The 16,285-nt window shown below is 43.0% G+C and overlaps 2 protein-coding genes across 6 annotated transcripts in view; one reads left to right on the top strand and one right to left on the bottom strand.

Moving 5' to 3' along the window:
* bcl11bb (BCL11 transcription factor B b) overlaps positions 1-4,523 on the bottom strand; it is a 36,585-nt gene extending 32,062 nt beyond the window's left edge. For all 3 annotated transcript variants that reach the window (XM_082505758.1, XM_082505760.1, XM_082505759.1), the window contains exon 1: positions 3,670-4,523. In XM_082505758.1, the coding sequence (XP_082361884.1) occupies positions 3,670-3,733 (64 nt within the window). In that variant the 5' untranslated portion in view covers positions 3,734-4,523. The remainder of the gene's footprint in view (positions 1-3,669) is intronic.
* ccnk (cyclin K) overlaps positions 1-16,131 on the top strand; it is a 19,725-nt gene extending 3,594 nt beyond the window's left edge. The window contains exons 1-11 of one of the 3 annotated variants that reach the window (XM_082505764.1): positions 8,234-8,488; positions 9,264-9,496; positions 11,542-11,623; positions 11,721-11,852; positions 13,293-13,398; positions 13,486-13,543; positions 13,679-13,848; positions 13,942-14,150; positions 14,238-14,268; positions 14,512-14,583; positions 15,043-16,131. In XM_082505764.1, coding sequence (XP_082361890.1) covers positions 8,480-8,488; positions 9,264-9,496; positions 11,542-11,623; positions 11,721-11,852; positions 13,293-13,398; positions 13,486-13,543; positions 13,679-13,848; positions 13,942-14,150; positions 14,238-14,268; positions 14,512-14,583; positions 15,043-15,557 — 1,617 coding nt within the window. In that variant the 5' untranslated portion in view covers positions 8,234-8,479 and the 3' untranslated portion in view covers positions 15,558-16,131. Of the gene's footprint in view, positions 1-8,233; positions 8,489-9,260; positions 9,497-11,541; positions 11,624-11,720; positions 11,853-13,292; positions 13,399-13,485; positions 13,544-13,678; positions 13,849-13,941; positions 14,151-14,237; positions 14,269-14,511; positions 14,584-15,042 lie in introns of those variants that run through there. The other 2 variants (XM_082505763.1, XM_082505762.1) reach the window with 2 other exon arrangements.
* The last annotated feature ends 154 nt before the right edge of the window (positions 16,132-16,285 follow it).

Raw genomic sequence — 16,285 nt, 5'->3', positions numbered from 1 at the left:
CGATTGCCAAGGAGAGCTGCAACAGTGTGCGTTGTGAAAGGCCAGGCCTGTGTGTTTCATTATCATATCACCATTTAATCTGTAGCAGCCCTATTTCTTATCATAAATCTTAGATTATCAGGCCTGAAAGTGAGCAAAATATGACTGCAGCTGACTGTGACTTGTCACTAAATCGCTATAAATGACTTGCAACCTCTGAGGCATGACATTTGGTGATATAAATCAAATTTGCCAAACAATTTTAGAGATATCATAATAATAATAATTAAAAAAAGCCGCTTTATAAGCATTGCAAAACGGATTAAACGTGTTCGATAATATTGAAATATAGAAGGAAAATCGGCGAACAAACTGCAGCACTGCCTCGCAGTGAATCATAAATCGCTCAACAGTCATCTCCCCTGTGAGATTATCATCCGGTTACCACAATGTGTGTGCATATTTACTGTGGCGTAAGACTGCGTACGGTGGGTTTCTCCCCATCATTTGACAGCCATATGGTGTGCATAAAGAAGAAAACATTAACTGTTTCACAAGTAGCATGCCAATTCGGAGGGTAAACAGTTATCACGAGGCGTTTCCACGGCTGAATCCAGAGAAGAATTCACAGTAATAAATCTGATTCGAGATTGCAAATGCACCACTCTCTGAAGAAAGGGGGGGGAGCAAACCTGGGATGCTAAACGCCAGTCGTTCCACATTAATTTGACTAATTCATAAGGATATTTGTGTGACAGGTCTCTCTTTGTCACGGATGTGACTCCGAAGCTGAATCACCGAGCCTGAAAAAGCCTATAGGGATGATTTCCCTGTAAGGAAACCGAGAATGAACTATAAACTGCGCCGACTGAATCGGCCTGCTGCATTTGTCACAGTGAGAGCATAAACAGATACGTGCTGATGTATTCTGAGCGTGGTTCTTTCTGCAGTTGCACAGTATAGGCAGATCTACATAGAGTCAGCGTGTTCCTTCCTTGCTGCATACTTGCGCACTGAGTGCCTCGACTGCAGTTACAGTCGCTTGTTCACCCCTTTAGATGTCTGGCCTGGCAAGTACACAGGCTTCTGCTAAGCCTGTCCAGAAATATGCAGATATTCAGGTTCTGTTCATAAGTAGTGCATGACCTGTAGTCCTGCAGCTGGCACAAGGCTGTGTTCTGTTACAGTGAGCCATGACGTGTGTTTTGATGAATGCTGGTGCCCTGCAGAAGCTAAATATCATTCCTTTTATAAAGAGATACGCCGAGACTGGTCTCGACAGTTGATACAGAAAATGTGAAACCGTCGAGCTGCAAAGTGATATTAAAATCAAACTTTCTTTTTTCAGAAATGTACTTCTTTCTTCTTGTCTTTCTTTCTTTTTCTTTGGCAGTATCTCCGTACATGTGTTGACTTAATCAAATAACAAGTTGGCTTTCCTCCCACTGCCCCTCTTTGTCCTCCAGCCTGAGTTGTGGACACAGGTCCAAGTCCTCCCTCTTGAACCTGAGCCTCTCAGGTCTTTGCCACTGCTGGAGTATGTTTTTTTTAAGTAGGTGACACTGAAAGAAGATGAGAGCCAGGCCCTCTCTCCACACATTTCCCCTCCTTTCCTCCACCCTGTACTCGACCACCCCTGTGTTATTAGGCTAAGCACCAAAACATTTGTCAGCATTTAGAGATATGAAGTTGTTTTGTGACACTTGCAAGTTTTGTTTTTTTGTTTTTAAAGACCAAGCCAGAGATGATTAAAAAGATTTCTAAATCCAGTCATTTAAAGCTTCAGGCAAGAGCAAATGAATCCTGGGGACATTTCAGCGCAGCTTGAGAGCTTGGACAGAGAAATTAAGAAAATGAAAGCTGATCTGTGACAGCTAATTATCAGCCTAATGACATTCAGCAGGTGCAGAAGCAGAAGCAAATATTATTTTAGCCTTAATTTGTATGAGTTGACTAATAACAGAGGGATGTTATGTAAAAAAGAGGGTGAAAAAAAGCTGCAATTGTTAGACACACTTTATCCAGATTAAGTGTTAAACACACAAAAGCAGTGCCTGAGGTGCAAACAAAGTTTTGCAAATTTTTGTTTGTTTGTTTTTCGGTTCAGTCGAAAAAATGTACGACTGGGGCTGAAATCATCTGCACCTGAATTAATTATCAGACAGCCAGAGCGACAACAGAGAGAATCAGCCTTCACATCAATAGCTGCACCATAGCCAAGCATCAGCTTAACGTGGTGCTGCACGTTATCACAAATAAAAATAATTCCATTAATTTAACAAAAAACCAACCGCTTATATCTGGATGTGTCTCTCAGATCGCTCTCTGTGTCTGAAATTGGCGAAACAATTTCAGCAACAACAAAAACAAAAAGAAAAAAAACTTCAGAGGGGAAAGTCAATGAGAGAGTGCCAAAGTGAATAGTGATGAGTCTAAATGTTAAATGTGTCGGGTGGGACGGAATGCACCTAACCGTTTTCAACGCAAAACAGATTGGCCAAAGATTACATCATGAACTTCTGCAATGAATTACCCAGATTAGGCCTCTATGAAATTGGATTTAGGCACAGCAGAGCGCTGGGAGATGAAGGTTAGATTGATATAATTGATTTGAAATTGGATTATAAGACTTTTTAATCATATGCTCGCCTCCCTAAAAAAAAAAAAAAAAAAGAAAGAAAGAAAAAGGAAAAATCCTGCGCAGTTTTTTTTTTTTTGCCGCACTCGTGAAAAGAAGTTGTGACCCTACGGATCCTAAAATGTGGCCCACGTAATAATAAGATTAGCAAATATAGTACAAATAAAAAAATAGTGATCTTCCCCGTGTGTGTGTGTGTTTATTTTCGTGCCCTGCTCCATTCTTAAATATTCTTCTTGTGGGCCGGTGTGTCGCAAAAAAATCATTTTAAGTTTGATGCTTTGTGCCAAAATGTTAGAGTGTGTGACAAAAAGTGAGAGAGAAAGAGAAAGAGGCTATTTTTTAAGAAAGAAAAAAAAACTTTAATCGTGCAAACTCACCCTCTGTGGAAATGTTTAACAAAGTATCCACGCGCAAATGTGACACATCCCGGGAGAAGAGAAAACGTAAAATTGAATATGAATTGTTAGAGTACAACCTCAGTGCACGTGTGTGTGTGTGTGTGTGTGTGTGTGTGTGTGTGTGTGTGTGTGTGTGTGTGTGTGTGTGTGTGTGTGTGTGTGTGTGTGTGTGTGAGTGCTACTCACACACACAATCAAGCAGACACCCCAGTTGTAGCTGTCACAGGATCGTCCCTTGTAGTAAAATCCACTGAAGCCGAAAAAGGCGCATGTAAAAACGGTCTCACTTACACTGATACAAATGATAAAATAGTTTAGAAGCCATGCAGTCACTCGCATCGAGTCTAAAAGTTTAGTTTTAAATAAGCAGCTGCACGGTATACCTACTATTTTTTATTGTTTGTGCATGAGTGATATCACATGATCTATTTATTTTTTCTTGTTCGGCGCATTTTTTGCAATCACTGAAAACAACGTGCTGTCTTCGTGTTTTACTAAAAAGAAAAGTGCGTTATTAATCACGTTTAGTTCTTTATTTATTTATATTGGCCCGAAAGTCCGAATCGGGCTAAATAATAATATTGACAAAATTGCAAAGCAGTAAATGTTACGATAAAGGAAGTGATAAGCGTGTAAAGATTTTAACCTCACCTTGTATTGTCTCCCTGTGCGTCAACGATAAGTGCTGCGGGTTCACCTGCTTGCGGCGGGACATTGCCCCGGCATCTACTCTGGCATCGCCCGGTGAACGGCACTTGGAGTCGGCTTGGACCGTGGTGTCGGTCCTCTCTGGATCACAGGTCCCCGACTTCCCGCTCCCTTTTGTATTCCCCTGCTGCTTTTCACAGTCTTTAGCTGGAAATCGTCTTTTTTTGTTTCTTTTTTTTTTTCTTTTGGAAAGATCACCAGTCGGACAGCAGCGCGATAAGGATGAAGGACCGCTCAGTCCACGGTGTCCTGCTGCGCCTCGGAGGAAGCAACACTTGGATTAAGGACGCCAAAAAAGTGTAGTTTTAGCAAGGAAGCGTCTGCAGACGACCGATGACTTAATGAGTGCGCCGGTAAAGTGAGCTTTTGCAGATTAACCAAATAGGACAAGGAAAGGAAAAAAAATCCTGGACTGTCCGCTTCTGCAGCGACCGCGGTGACAGATTAAGTAGCCTACGGAGCACTCCACCAGTGATGGATGTTGTCACCTATTTAACTCCTCTCCTTTTCTTTAATTTTAATGATATAATTATATCATCTGGGTTCAAATGGTGGCTCTTTAGTTTAGGATTCCCTACAGTCCTTCCATCTCAGCAGTGGCGCGCTACAATGACCCTTTGGCACTGACTCCCCTCGCGCGTTTTGGCATCGGTGCGCAGAAACGGCAACTCTTGGCTCTCGTGGCAGTAGCCGCGTTGATTGAGAGAGGGAGAGAAAGCGACAGAGAGAGAGAGAGCGCGCGCAGGCGGGCAGACGGACAAGAGACACCTCCCTCCCCTCCTTCCAACAAGCTCCAGTGTCTCCTATTGAGCCGTCTTTGCAGCTCACACGACGAAACATGCCCTGTTTGGGGCGACCCGCATGTGTGTGTGGGTGTTTGTGTGTGTGGTTGGTGTTGCCTCATTCAAGTTTAAGTGTGTCCAAGACATCAGCCACTACAGAGGTGCAAACAACACAGAGACAATTTGCGGGGGGCAACCAGCAGTGGCTCCCCAGAGCTCCACCACCAGCTTCAGACGCAAACATCACTCAGCAGTGGCTACTTCACAGACACGCTCATGTCTGGCTATTGGAAGCAGTGTCGAGTTAGCAGCCAAAATTCACCTTGACTTTCTTTTTTCTTTTTGGTAATTCTATCACAAATAGTATGAAGTAAATCAATCTGGTCATTTCACCTTTTACCTATTTAGAACCACCACCTCATCATCCTTGCTTACAGAAGCCTCACAGGCACGCCAGATGGAAATGATCTTAAAACAAGAACAGCAAACACCTCGATCAGGTCCAAGTCAAACTTGGATGAAGGGTCACCTTTAATTTAGACAATTAATCCTTTGTGTTGCTGTGCGTTTGTCGGCTGTGTAAACGGTGAAGCAATGCACAGGACACATGGCACCATACATGTAGTATTTACTCACATTTGAGTCAGAGGGTGGAAAACCCATGCTGTAGCTTTGTTGTTGGGGATCATTTAAATATGTTGTGAGGCAACAGTACCCTCTGTTGGCACAGTCTGGAGAACCTGTTTAGGCGGTGATACCTTAATGCAGCATTACTAAACTCCATCCCTATTTTTAGAATGAAGCCTCCTTAATTTGCCATTTATACAGTTCAGCGTCTGAGAGAGAGTCCTTGGAAAAGCAGATCGGGTTCACTGAGAGGCAATTAATAGCACTAAGGGAAGGTAATTGCACACGTACGGGTCTGCATTGAGATACAGGTTAGTACAGCTCTAATGCCACCACACCATACAGTCCAAAGTGGTGCCGTGCCGTAATTTGCTTGAAATACATTGTCGAATAAAAATAATAGCCTCACACGGCCGTTTAAAGTTGACACTGTTTCCTCGTAGATCAGCAGAGAAGTGTGCAGCCATAGCAATACATTTTACAGCCCGCCATTAATAAAACATGGTGGGCAATTTTAAGAGCATTAGAAGTTTGATTGCTTCGGGGCAGGCCTAGGGGACTTTCAGGACAGTAATTATTTATATAAATGAAATGTCATCTCAGCTCTGGCTCAAGTAGACGTAACCTCAGCAGACGCCACATGGAAACACTACGGCACAACAGCTATCTTTCACAGATAGGCCAAGCATGTTGTCGAGCATATTGCTTTGACTGGAGCGCATAAATTCGATATGTGATATTACACGGAGTATCTTCGACTCCGCGTCGGGCCAAGAGAGCAACAGCAGTCGCGGACATATTGAATGCTGAAGGAAAACATTATCCTGAGTTCACACACGCTCTCTCTCTCTCGCTCTCTCTCTTGCCATCCCTGCCGGCTGCGAGCAGCTCCTTGATCCTTACCCATGGGTTTCTCAATAATACATCAATGTCTCCATTATAGCTTGTAACTGCAGGCTCTGGGCAAAGGCAGTTTAAAGCTGGGTTGCATGGGGCCAACATACCACAAATACCCCACTTGTGGACACAGGAAAGGTTTTAAGTCCAAATGTTGCCTCTAAGGAGACATGCATCTCTCATGCTAAGTGCAGTCGCTCAAGAGGAGGTACCTGAACACACCACGGGGCAACATCCAAGCAAGATGTGAAAGTTTTGTCCAACTTACAAGGGGCCACGGTGCTGACATGCAATCTACTGACTTTAGAAAGATCTGCCTTGTTTGTAACTTACAGTTAAGCATTAAAATAATGAGCCCGATAACAAAGTTTTTTTTTAAAAATTAGAAGCTTTTGCATTTGTGTGGACACGCGACTCCCCCGGCTTTGACTCTGGGTCACCTCCATCATTGCATCCCTTACGTCTTCCATTTTTCATGTCCCTCCCATTTATTTACTCTCCAAAGAATACAACAAAGACATTAATATAGTCCTAAAATAGACTAATGTACATGACGGAAACTGGACTTTATACAGTTTTTAGGGTTATGCGTGCAGACCTTTGGAGGCAGTCGCTTCAACGCGTTTAACCACAGCGTGACAGAGCTGACATAAACAATGAAAGGTCCACTCCAGGAGAGCTGGGGTAATATGAATATTGCTCTGGGATTTGCTTATAGTCGGCGCTTCATTATGCAATGTTTAATATTAATAAAGAAAGTATAAGTATATATTATTCATAAGCTGATTTACAGTGGCTGGTGTGTGTGTGTGTGTGGATTTGAGTGACAGATTGAGATGCTCCCTTGCTACAGGCAATACAACTAGACAAGGCTCTTACTTTTCTACAGGACACATCCTGACAATTTCTCCCACAGTTAAGAGGATTTGTCCGAGCAGGGGTGAATATATAATGCATGCAGATTCCAAATTTTAATTTGGACGGAGTAAATGATTCAATGCTGGCTTTTCTCAGAAGTGAGACTGGGCGGGAGGGGGATGCAGAGGGCACAAGATGTTACTTGCAAGCCCCGCTCTTATGCAGTGACATTTAAACAAGCACAGATGATGCTGCACCTTTCACGTGTCAACAACAGGAGCCTAAAGGAAAATTACTTTTCTAATATTTTCATTTTCCTGCTTAAAATTCCTTTTTGGTTAATATGATAGCAAGTTTCCATTACCAGTAAACACGTCTTTTTTTTGTCCTAATCAGTCCCTTTTCTCGCCTTCTCCTTTGCAGCAGGATGAGGTGGTAAACTTTCCTAATCTGTCCTGTTTCACAACCTTCATGTTTGAACTCAGAAGCCATAGCGACAGATAATACATGATAATTATTTGCAGTTTGAATCTCATGTGCATATATTGTTTTGCGTATTAATTAATATCATCGTCATTCTGTGCATACAGCTCAAAACCAATATTTAAGTTAATTTTAAACGTGTACGTATTGTTTGATTAGATATAAATAACTCACGAGTAATATAGAAGATAACGCCGGCACTGAGGTAAAAGAATGAGTGATTTTCTTGTGTTTAATCAGTAAAATAAACCAGTGATGTTTATTTTAGGGAGTCAGACAGAGTAGATTTTGGCTCAGTGTTCTTTAGTATGTGCACTATCAGGCAAACACCGGCAAAACTCATCTACTCTTAGATCCAGTTGTGCATCAGAAGTATGTTTGTAACACATACAGATGTATAAAGATCTATAGGTATCAAAGGAAAATCTGCTTCAGTTTATGTATTATACGTGTTTAACCTTGTCATTTTTTCTTTTTAATTTAATTTTTAACTTACCTGCAGATTCGCATTTATACTGGTCACAACTCATACTTGTTTGGTTGGGTTCCTTAAACATCCTGCTACTGCTACATCGAGTGATATTTCTTATGAGGAGCATATTTCTATGTTTGGGTGTTACCTGCTGCAGGACTCACCAGGTGTGAAAATAACCGGTGACTATTTAGCACAATGTAAATAATATTTGCTTGCTTGTTTGTAATTTGCACATGTAAACTATTTGGTCAATGCTGACCGCCAAAGTCCAAGAGAGATTCTGTGTCTCCCTCTAGTGGATATTATTGGGAATATCATCCTTTAGATTATTATCAAGAATATAAGAATTTAAAATGTTTTCAGGAAAGGCGGGCTGTTTCCAGCAGCGCTAGATAGACTCAAAACACGAATGAAATTAATTTAGCAGTGGAAATGGAAAGAAAAATGTGACCCGAGAGCACGTGTACCTCAGTGCCTGCGTGATGACGTCATCCAACGGTCTGACGTACCGCAAAATGGTGGTGCCCTTGTTACAATGGGGTCTGTTGTTCACTTGTTAGCCAACTTATTGTGATCAACTGTGGATTATTGCTACAACTGCCTGATTCAGGCGATTTATTCGGACGTCTACATGTTAAAGGTAAGAGTTGTGTCTCGTTGGAAGCGGCGGGGAGGTGAAGAGGCTGAATTCTGAACTACTTGTGACATGTCGGAAGCTTCGGCGTTACACCGAGTGGAGCAAGTTTGCTAGCCGAGGTTTAGCTAGCCGAGGCTGGTGCAGAGTGGCCCTGTTGATGTGACGGCGTTGGTTGCCCTCAGCTTGAGTGTTTCATAGATGTTAGCCTGTCGGTGCGTTTAAGCCGCTTCGAGTGTGTGGCTCGTGTTACCCTAATCTCCGCCTCTAGCGGCTTTTTTAGTTTTACGAAGCTAAGTTACCATCACAGCTAACAGTGCCAGCAGTAGCGGGTTCGTTGCAAAGCATTATTCGCTGTGTGTAAACTCAGCGACTGTTGATTCTGCTGTGCTGCTGTATGCACACTGGGAGCCGACATTCACAGATCCGTGAAAACTATAGAAATATATTATGTTGCTATCTGAATCCATTTTAATCATCGATTTGTTTACAACGAGCCTGGACTTGGAGCTCAGTGTAGCTCAGAAATGTTTACTGCTCTTTAGCGTCTCACACCGTGGACTACAAGCTAATTACACTTTTTATAAGCCTGAGTGTGTATAAAACTGCGCTATGGCCCTCACAGAATACACTGGTGGCCAGGTTATAGACAGATCCTTTTTAAGAAAGAGACAGGATTTGTGGTACTCTTTGCCTGAACGTAAATATCTACTCGTGTGAGCTATGCTATTTAATGCTTTGCTGCCCTTAGTGATGATCCTTTTTATTTTTATCTCAGCAGTCCAGCACAGCGGGTCCATCCACCGCCTCTCCTCAATCAATGAAGGAATCCAAGGAAAACTCGTCAATGACGGGCCAGGCAATCTTGGACCATATAAAACCATGCTGGTACTGGGACAAGAAGGATTTAGCCCACACGCCCTCTCAGTCTGAGGGTCTGGACCCTGGCACAGAGGCCCGGTATCGCAGAGAAGGGGCTCGCTTCATATTCGACGTGGGGACCCGACTTGGCTTGTATCCTTGATTTAGATGATAGATTCATTGCTACAGCTACAAGAGAAAGGGTCACAAGATTAATCAGTGCCACATGCTTCAGTTTTATAGTTAAAGATAAAGAGACTTTTAAAAAGCAATACATCTGAAAACGCCTTTTATGGCTGTCTTGTCCTTTCTCACAGAACCTACTTTGATGTGAATGTGAACATTTTTACAGGGTCTGTCTGATATATACTTATTAGGGGTGCAACGATATTCGTATCGATATTGAACCGTTCGATACAATGCTTTCGGTTCGGTACGCATATGTATCGAACAATACAAAATTTTTAATTTATTTTACCAACTTTCCTTCTGACGATGCTGTCTGTGTTGAGCGCTCAGTGAATCTGCGTTCGACTACTCCGCCTAGGCTGCACTGTCGAGCCTAGGCGGAGTAGTCGAACGCAGATTCACTGAGCGCTCAACACAGACAGCATCGTCAGAAGGAAGAGCGCAGGGCAAGCTAGCGAGACAGAAGTTAAGCTCTCCTTGCAACATGGACCTCCCCCACCCTCATTCAGATCTGGCGTTTGGAATTATTTTGGTTTTCATGTGACGTATGACCCTGAAGGTAAGTGCGTCATGCACTAAAGTAAAACAGTATGTTTGCCATGCAATGCTCAATTACATGGGTGGGAGCTAGTGTGTTAGCGCAGTTAGCTCGTTAACGTGTTGGCCATCTAGCCCCATGCACGGGCGATCGGCGGTAGCTCGTTAACGGAGATTTGCCGTGTTGTGGCGTTAAGGTCATTTCAACGAGATTAACCTGACAGCACTAGTGGGAACACAACGAATATGACTGCACATTTACGCCGACATCATCCTAGTGCAAAGACAAAAACAACAAGCATGCTACTAACTTTAGCTGAGTCATTTAGACAGCTGTTAGCACATGATTCTCCTTATGCTGCTGAGAATATAGCCCAGAAGAAGCGGATAGTATAGCTTTTATTTTGGAAAGAGACATTTCTCTGTAATAAACTCTCTTTTCCAAAGATGAGTGATTCCTCAATCAGATACAGGGCTCGCAATATCGCTAGCCCGACGTCCCGGGGCTAGCGATCTTTTCAGTCGGGCTACCAAAATCTATCTCTTCCCTGCCCGTCGGGCTATTGTAGGAAAAATATATGTCAATGCTTTTGCATTCTTTCAGAAATGTAGCTGGGTAATTATGTCATTGGCATCGGTGAGCCACTGTCAATATGTGACATATTGAAATCGCGTTTGAATTTGTGCTTGTTTTTTTGCTTTCACTTTGCAATGACAGCACTGATCTGTGAGTGATGATAATTTGTGCACCAATTCCTCTGACATCGTCTTATTAATCGTTAGCTTACTATGCAAACATGACAAGTGAAATCTCCCGCAGCTTAAACATGTGAGAGGTTGATCGCGCAGAGAATCGCTGAGCTTATGTGAGTGCGTGTGTAAAAGCAGCAGGATTTATATTTGACTACGATGACCTTCACAGACAGATATATATTTTAGTTCTGCTGAGCCAAATAAGACAGGTCAGGGTGAAGAAGTGACAGCCAAAGAAAAGCTTACCACAAAACGGAGAAGTTATGACAAATCAGACTATAAGGCAAAAAGAAAGTGCAGCTTTATGGTTTCATGGACAAAAGAATTTCTGTGGCTGCAATATGACGAGCTAAATAACCAGGGCTGCACATAAGTGGTCCGCAGGTGCACATTCGCTGTCAAAATAAAAAACACGCACAAGGGTTAGGGTTAAATTTACTACTTTTGAGTTAAAATATATATTTATAATTTTAATAAATGACAAATTAAAAAGGCATGAACATTTTTTTGTATCGAAAAAATATCGAACCGTGACACCAAAGTATCGAACCGAACCGAACCGTGAATTTTGTGTATCGTTGCACCCCTAATACTTATATATAATGATGTTTGTGGAAGCATTATTAAAATAATTTTTTTTTTAATTTAAAGAGTCACATGTTAAAGCTGATATTTTGCAAACCGTTAATAGTCTTTGTGAGTCCTTGACCTGCATTCAGACACTATGACACACTGGCAACGGGCATCATATATTTCCACCGCTTCTACATGTTTCACTCCTTCAAGCAGTTTCCCAGATATGTAAGTCAATCTGATAATGGTCTCTGTTTGTTTCACTCCTGGAAGCAGACCTGATGTTTGTAATGGTGAAGTAATGGTGTGATATGTGTCTCGACAGGTGACGGGAGCTTGTTGTCTTTTCTTGGCTGGTAAAGTAGAGGAAACCCCAAAGAAGTGCAAAGATATCATTAAAACTGCCCGCAGCCTCCTGAATGATGTGCAGTTTGCCCAGTTTGGAGATGATCCCAAGGTGCAGTTCCTTGTATTGACCTTTGTTTTGAGAGGTTTTTCACTTGTGATTGCAGAAGCAGAATGGGTGTGAATACCTGTTTAAAAACAGGTGGTGTGTAACAGCGCTCACTGATACAGGCAGAATAAATGAGGTCCTGGTAAAACTGAAGTTTCCAATAACCTAAAAAGTTCCTTACTTATTTTTTTAGTGATCAGGGCTTTTATTTACCATTGCTGCCTGTAAGCGAAGCAGGCTTGCATTACAAACAAACTTTTATTTCTCGCTTTTATTAGAATAACTGTCTGTGTTCACTTGCATACAAAGCTTTGCTCAAACACGCTTACATTTCTTTAGTTTTAAGCTGGTACATTAGGTGTGTAATACCACAGTGAGCCATGACTCATTCTTTAAACACATCAGCAAGGTCATCAGAGCGTCACTCAACACAGCTTTATGTGCCCTGACTCACAGAGACAGTAATCAAACCGGCAGCTCTCACGGGGTCAAAACCAAACAAGAACAAGCTGTAAATGCAGTGGAATATGATTATGTCATTATGCCGCTTCACGTCTTTGCTATTAAAAACTCCCTCTCAACATTCAAGATTTTCTTTTTCCTCTTACCAGTTGGCGAGCTAAAATATCTATTAACTTGAAGTAGCCTCTGTTTCACTTAACCTTGAGTACTTTTGATAGAGCTGATAGATCTGTGACATCTGGACCTGGCTTATAACTTGTCACTTTGTTAGACACATTTACAGCACTCACATGAAGCGGCACAAGCATCTTACAGACGGCTTGTTTGCTTTCCCAGTCGCTCTTTAGCTTATTTAGCATCATGCTAGAATTAGCCAGTTTCTCCCAAAACATGAGCCTGAGTGCTTTACTCAGTTGAGCTGAAGCCTTTAGTCCAATAGCTTTAACTTATAGAGGGCTTTTACTGCCAATCATTTGCAGTCATACCAAATACCTCATTGGTATTTGGATATCAGCCTTTTAGTTATAAGCCACCATCAGTGTCCTGGCTTTTCTCACCAGTTTTTAGTAGCTTAACTACTGTCATTAAGTCAGAATTGTACATCAGCTTCTTTCTTACTTAAGTGTTTTTAAATGAAAAGTTTAGCTATTCGACTCTCATCTGGCTTATCGTTACTAATTGGAAGTAAAGGTAATGGGAACTTGTCTTGTTAAGCCACTAAAATTAGGATTTTTCCAAAAGACAATATTATTGTTACATTTTTTAAAAGGAGAATTTTTTGTCATTCATTGCCACAACAAATGGCAACATCCAGAGAAAACGACCACACATGCAATCTAGTTGTGAGCTTTCATGTTTTTAACATGTGCAGGATTTCCAGCACCTACAGCGTTTTTAGAGACTGCCTCCACAGGGTGTTTTTTGGAAGAACGATACTCTGACACAGCAGTAAGCTTTTAATTAGCCTGCTTGTTTTAACAGGAAGAGGTGATGGTGTTAGAGAGAATTTTGCTCCAGACGATCAAGTTTGACCTGCAGGTGGAGCACCCCTACATGTTCCTGCTGCGCTATGTCAAGCAGCTCAAAGGTGAGATAGGATAAGTATGACATCAGCTCCACAGAGCGTGAGAAATGATGGTCCTGTGGGCAAACTCTGACCTGTTTCACGTTACAGGGGAGAAGAATAAAGTGTGCAAGGTGCTGCAAATGGCTTGGACCTTTGTCAACGACAGGTGAGGATTTTGTGCGTCAGGTTTTACAGCCTGGTTAGTTTTCATTTGTAAGGAATGCAAAGTTATATGGTGATGTCACAATAACCTGGTGCTTCAACGGGCAAAAACTCAAACCACCTCTCGTGTTGTTTGCAGCCTGTGCACCATGCTGTCTCTGCAGTGGGAGCCGGAGATCATCGCGGTCGCTGTCATGTACCTGGCTGGCCGCCTGTGCAAATTCGACATCCAGGAATGGACCAACAAGCAGTCTACACGCCGCTGGTGGGAGCAGTTTGTCCAGGACGTTCCAGTGGAGCTACTTGAAGGTACTCAGCATAAAGACGTTCCACTTAAAGCCTCTTCCTTTGTATTTTTATTTTTTTTGTCTTTACCAAAAAAAACATGTCTTTGCCTTCCAGACATTTGCCACCAGATCCTGGACCTGTACTCTCAGGGAAACAAACCCATCCCTCAGCAGATGCAGGAGAAGGAGAGGGCACCTGCTGCTCCGATCTCTGCTCCTCCAGCTCCACAGGGACAACCGCCAGCCGCTAACCCTCCTCCCCCACCACCAAAAAAGACTTCCCCTCAGGGTGGTAGCCCGTCACGCCAGCTTAAACGCTCACATGTAAGTATACATTCAGCATGTGCTGTACAACTCGTGTTTAACATGATTCATGCACGGGGCTCATATTTTATTTCCTCTGTGTTACAGACGTCCCCCAAAGATGAACCAAAGGCTCCAGGTAACATGTTTATTAATGATTAGGCAGATTTTAAAGCTGTTAAAATCTGATGAAATTAAACTGAAATGTCTCCAAGAAGCAACAAATTAATGTCAACGAAGAGCAGTTTAGAGAAAGATGAAAGACGGCAGTTAGATTTTCCTGGCAGGGTTGAGGTTTTTATGATTATCCAGGAGCACAGAAGCATTTGCTTACGCAGTTACAGTTTTGTTTTGTCTTAAAAAGCTTCTATTTAATTCACAGAACAAGTTGGATCAAAGATTCCTCGACTGGAGAGCCCCATGCCTCCTCTACCCACAACGCAGCCACCCCCAGGTAAGCGTGACTGTGTAGCTTACGTCATCTGCATTCTTTACACTGTCCAGGAAGTTCAAATGATTTAGAGCTGGATCAAAATATCGTTACGTGCTGGCGTCCTCTTAATACTCTGTTTGCGTGCGCCACCACAGCAACCAATAATGAGCAGCCAGGACCCCCTGCCTGCAGCTCGAGCTTAGAAGCAGCCCACAGTCGTTAGTCCTTTCAGTCTGCTTACGTAACCACATCTCGTCTGGACATTATTTCCCAAGACACGCATACCCCTAACCTATCCCAGACCAATCTGATTAGTGCTTGAGCCTCATAATGAGACCTCCTATGTGGCTAAGCCTGGTAGTTTTGGTCTGCCCGTGTGCTCACTGTCTGAGAATGGAGAGCTTCATTTTAGATCTTTGCAGTAGGGAAGCTGATTTTTATTAACAAGTCGTTTCTCTTTACTTTGTCCTTTCACTCCAGCTCCTCCCGCAGAAGCAGAACCAGGAAATGAAACAGCTCCTCCTCCCCCACAGGCTCCACCTCCACACCAGCCTCCTCCGCTGCCCCACCGCCCTCCTCCTCCACCACCTTCCAACTACTTGATGTCCACAACGAGCTCTTATATGTCTGGTGAAGGCTACCAGAGCCTACAGTCCATGATGAAGACTGAGGGTCCCTCCTACTCCATGCCGCCCAGCTACGCACCCCCAATGTATCACGTCTATCCACCACCTTCAGCACCTCCTCCTGGGCCACCACCTCCTCCCTCCACATACCCACCACCCAGCTTGCCACCATCCTATCCACCACCGGTCTACAACAACTACCCCCCGCCACCGCCTCCACGCATGCCACCAGGCCACGTGCCTCCACCAGGGATGGCCCTTCCACCCACTGGGTACCCTCCTCCACCTCCAGTGCCTCCAGGACAGTCACAGGTGCCCTTGCCCCCTCCGCCTGGTATGCCTATGAACCGTGGCGCATGGATGAGATGAGAATGTGATAAGTCTGTGAACTGAGCTTGTGCAGAGCCACAACTGGGGCGAATAAAAACAACCAGGATCTTGTTATCTTGGAGCAAAACAGGAAAAGCGGAGCTGCTTCATGACTTAACTTCTGATAGAGAGGTGCAGGGTTGTGAAAGAAAGCGTGTAGGTAAATGGACTGTAAAGATAAAGTGAGGTCTGGACAGTTTTGTTATGGGAGGTGATAGGAAGGTTAACAAATTAGCAAATATGTAGAGGATAGGTACTCACAGTGCCTAGTTCCAGGAGCTTATGAGAAACACTGTCCAGTCATTGTTTTTATTAGTTTTTTTCTGGAAATTTATCAGGAAATAAGAGATTTTTTTTCTGTTGTCATACATGCACTCTCACTAATTGTGGGATGGTGAAATGTTCCAGTTTCATTCAGCCTTTGAGTGGATCTAAGGTTGGGTCTTGTGTTCCTTCCTTTATTCTGTCACCTTTATTGGTTTTCCTGAATACACCTCCCTTCACTTTGTGTTCTCTTCTCCACATTCTCATTGTTCTGCTGAGAGCAGTGTAATAAAATCTTAAGGTGGTTGAATATGCTGTGGGACTGTCGTATTGAAAGACTTGAACAGACACATGCTGTATATTTTTTGTGGTTTAAACAGCGTTTTTTCTTTTGTTTGTTTTTTACATTTTACTCTGATAACACTGAGGTAGTGTTGCAAGACATTTCTGCTGCTTTTCCCCCC

The sequence above is a fragment of the Aulonocara stuartgranti genome (assembly GCF_965226115.1).
Source record: "Aulonocara stuartgranti genome assembly, chromosome: 15".
NCBI lineage: Eukaryota > Metazoa > Chordata > Actinopteri > Cichliformes > Cichlidae > Aulonocara > Aulonocara stuartgranti.
Note: the sequence above shows the minus strand (reverse complement) of the source record. Positions and strands in the feature narration are given on the sequence as shown.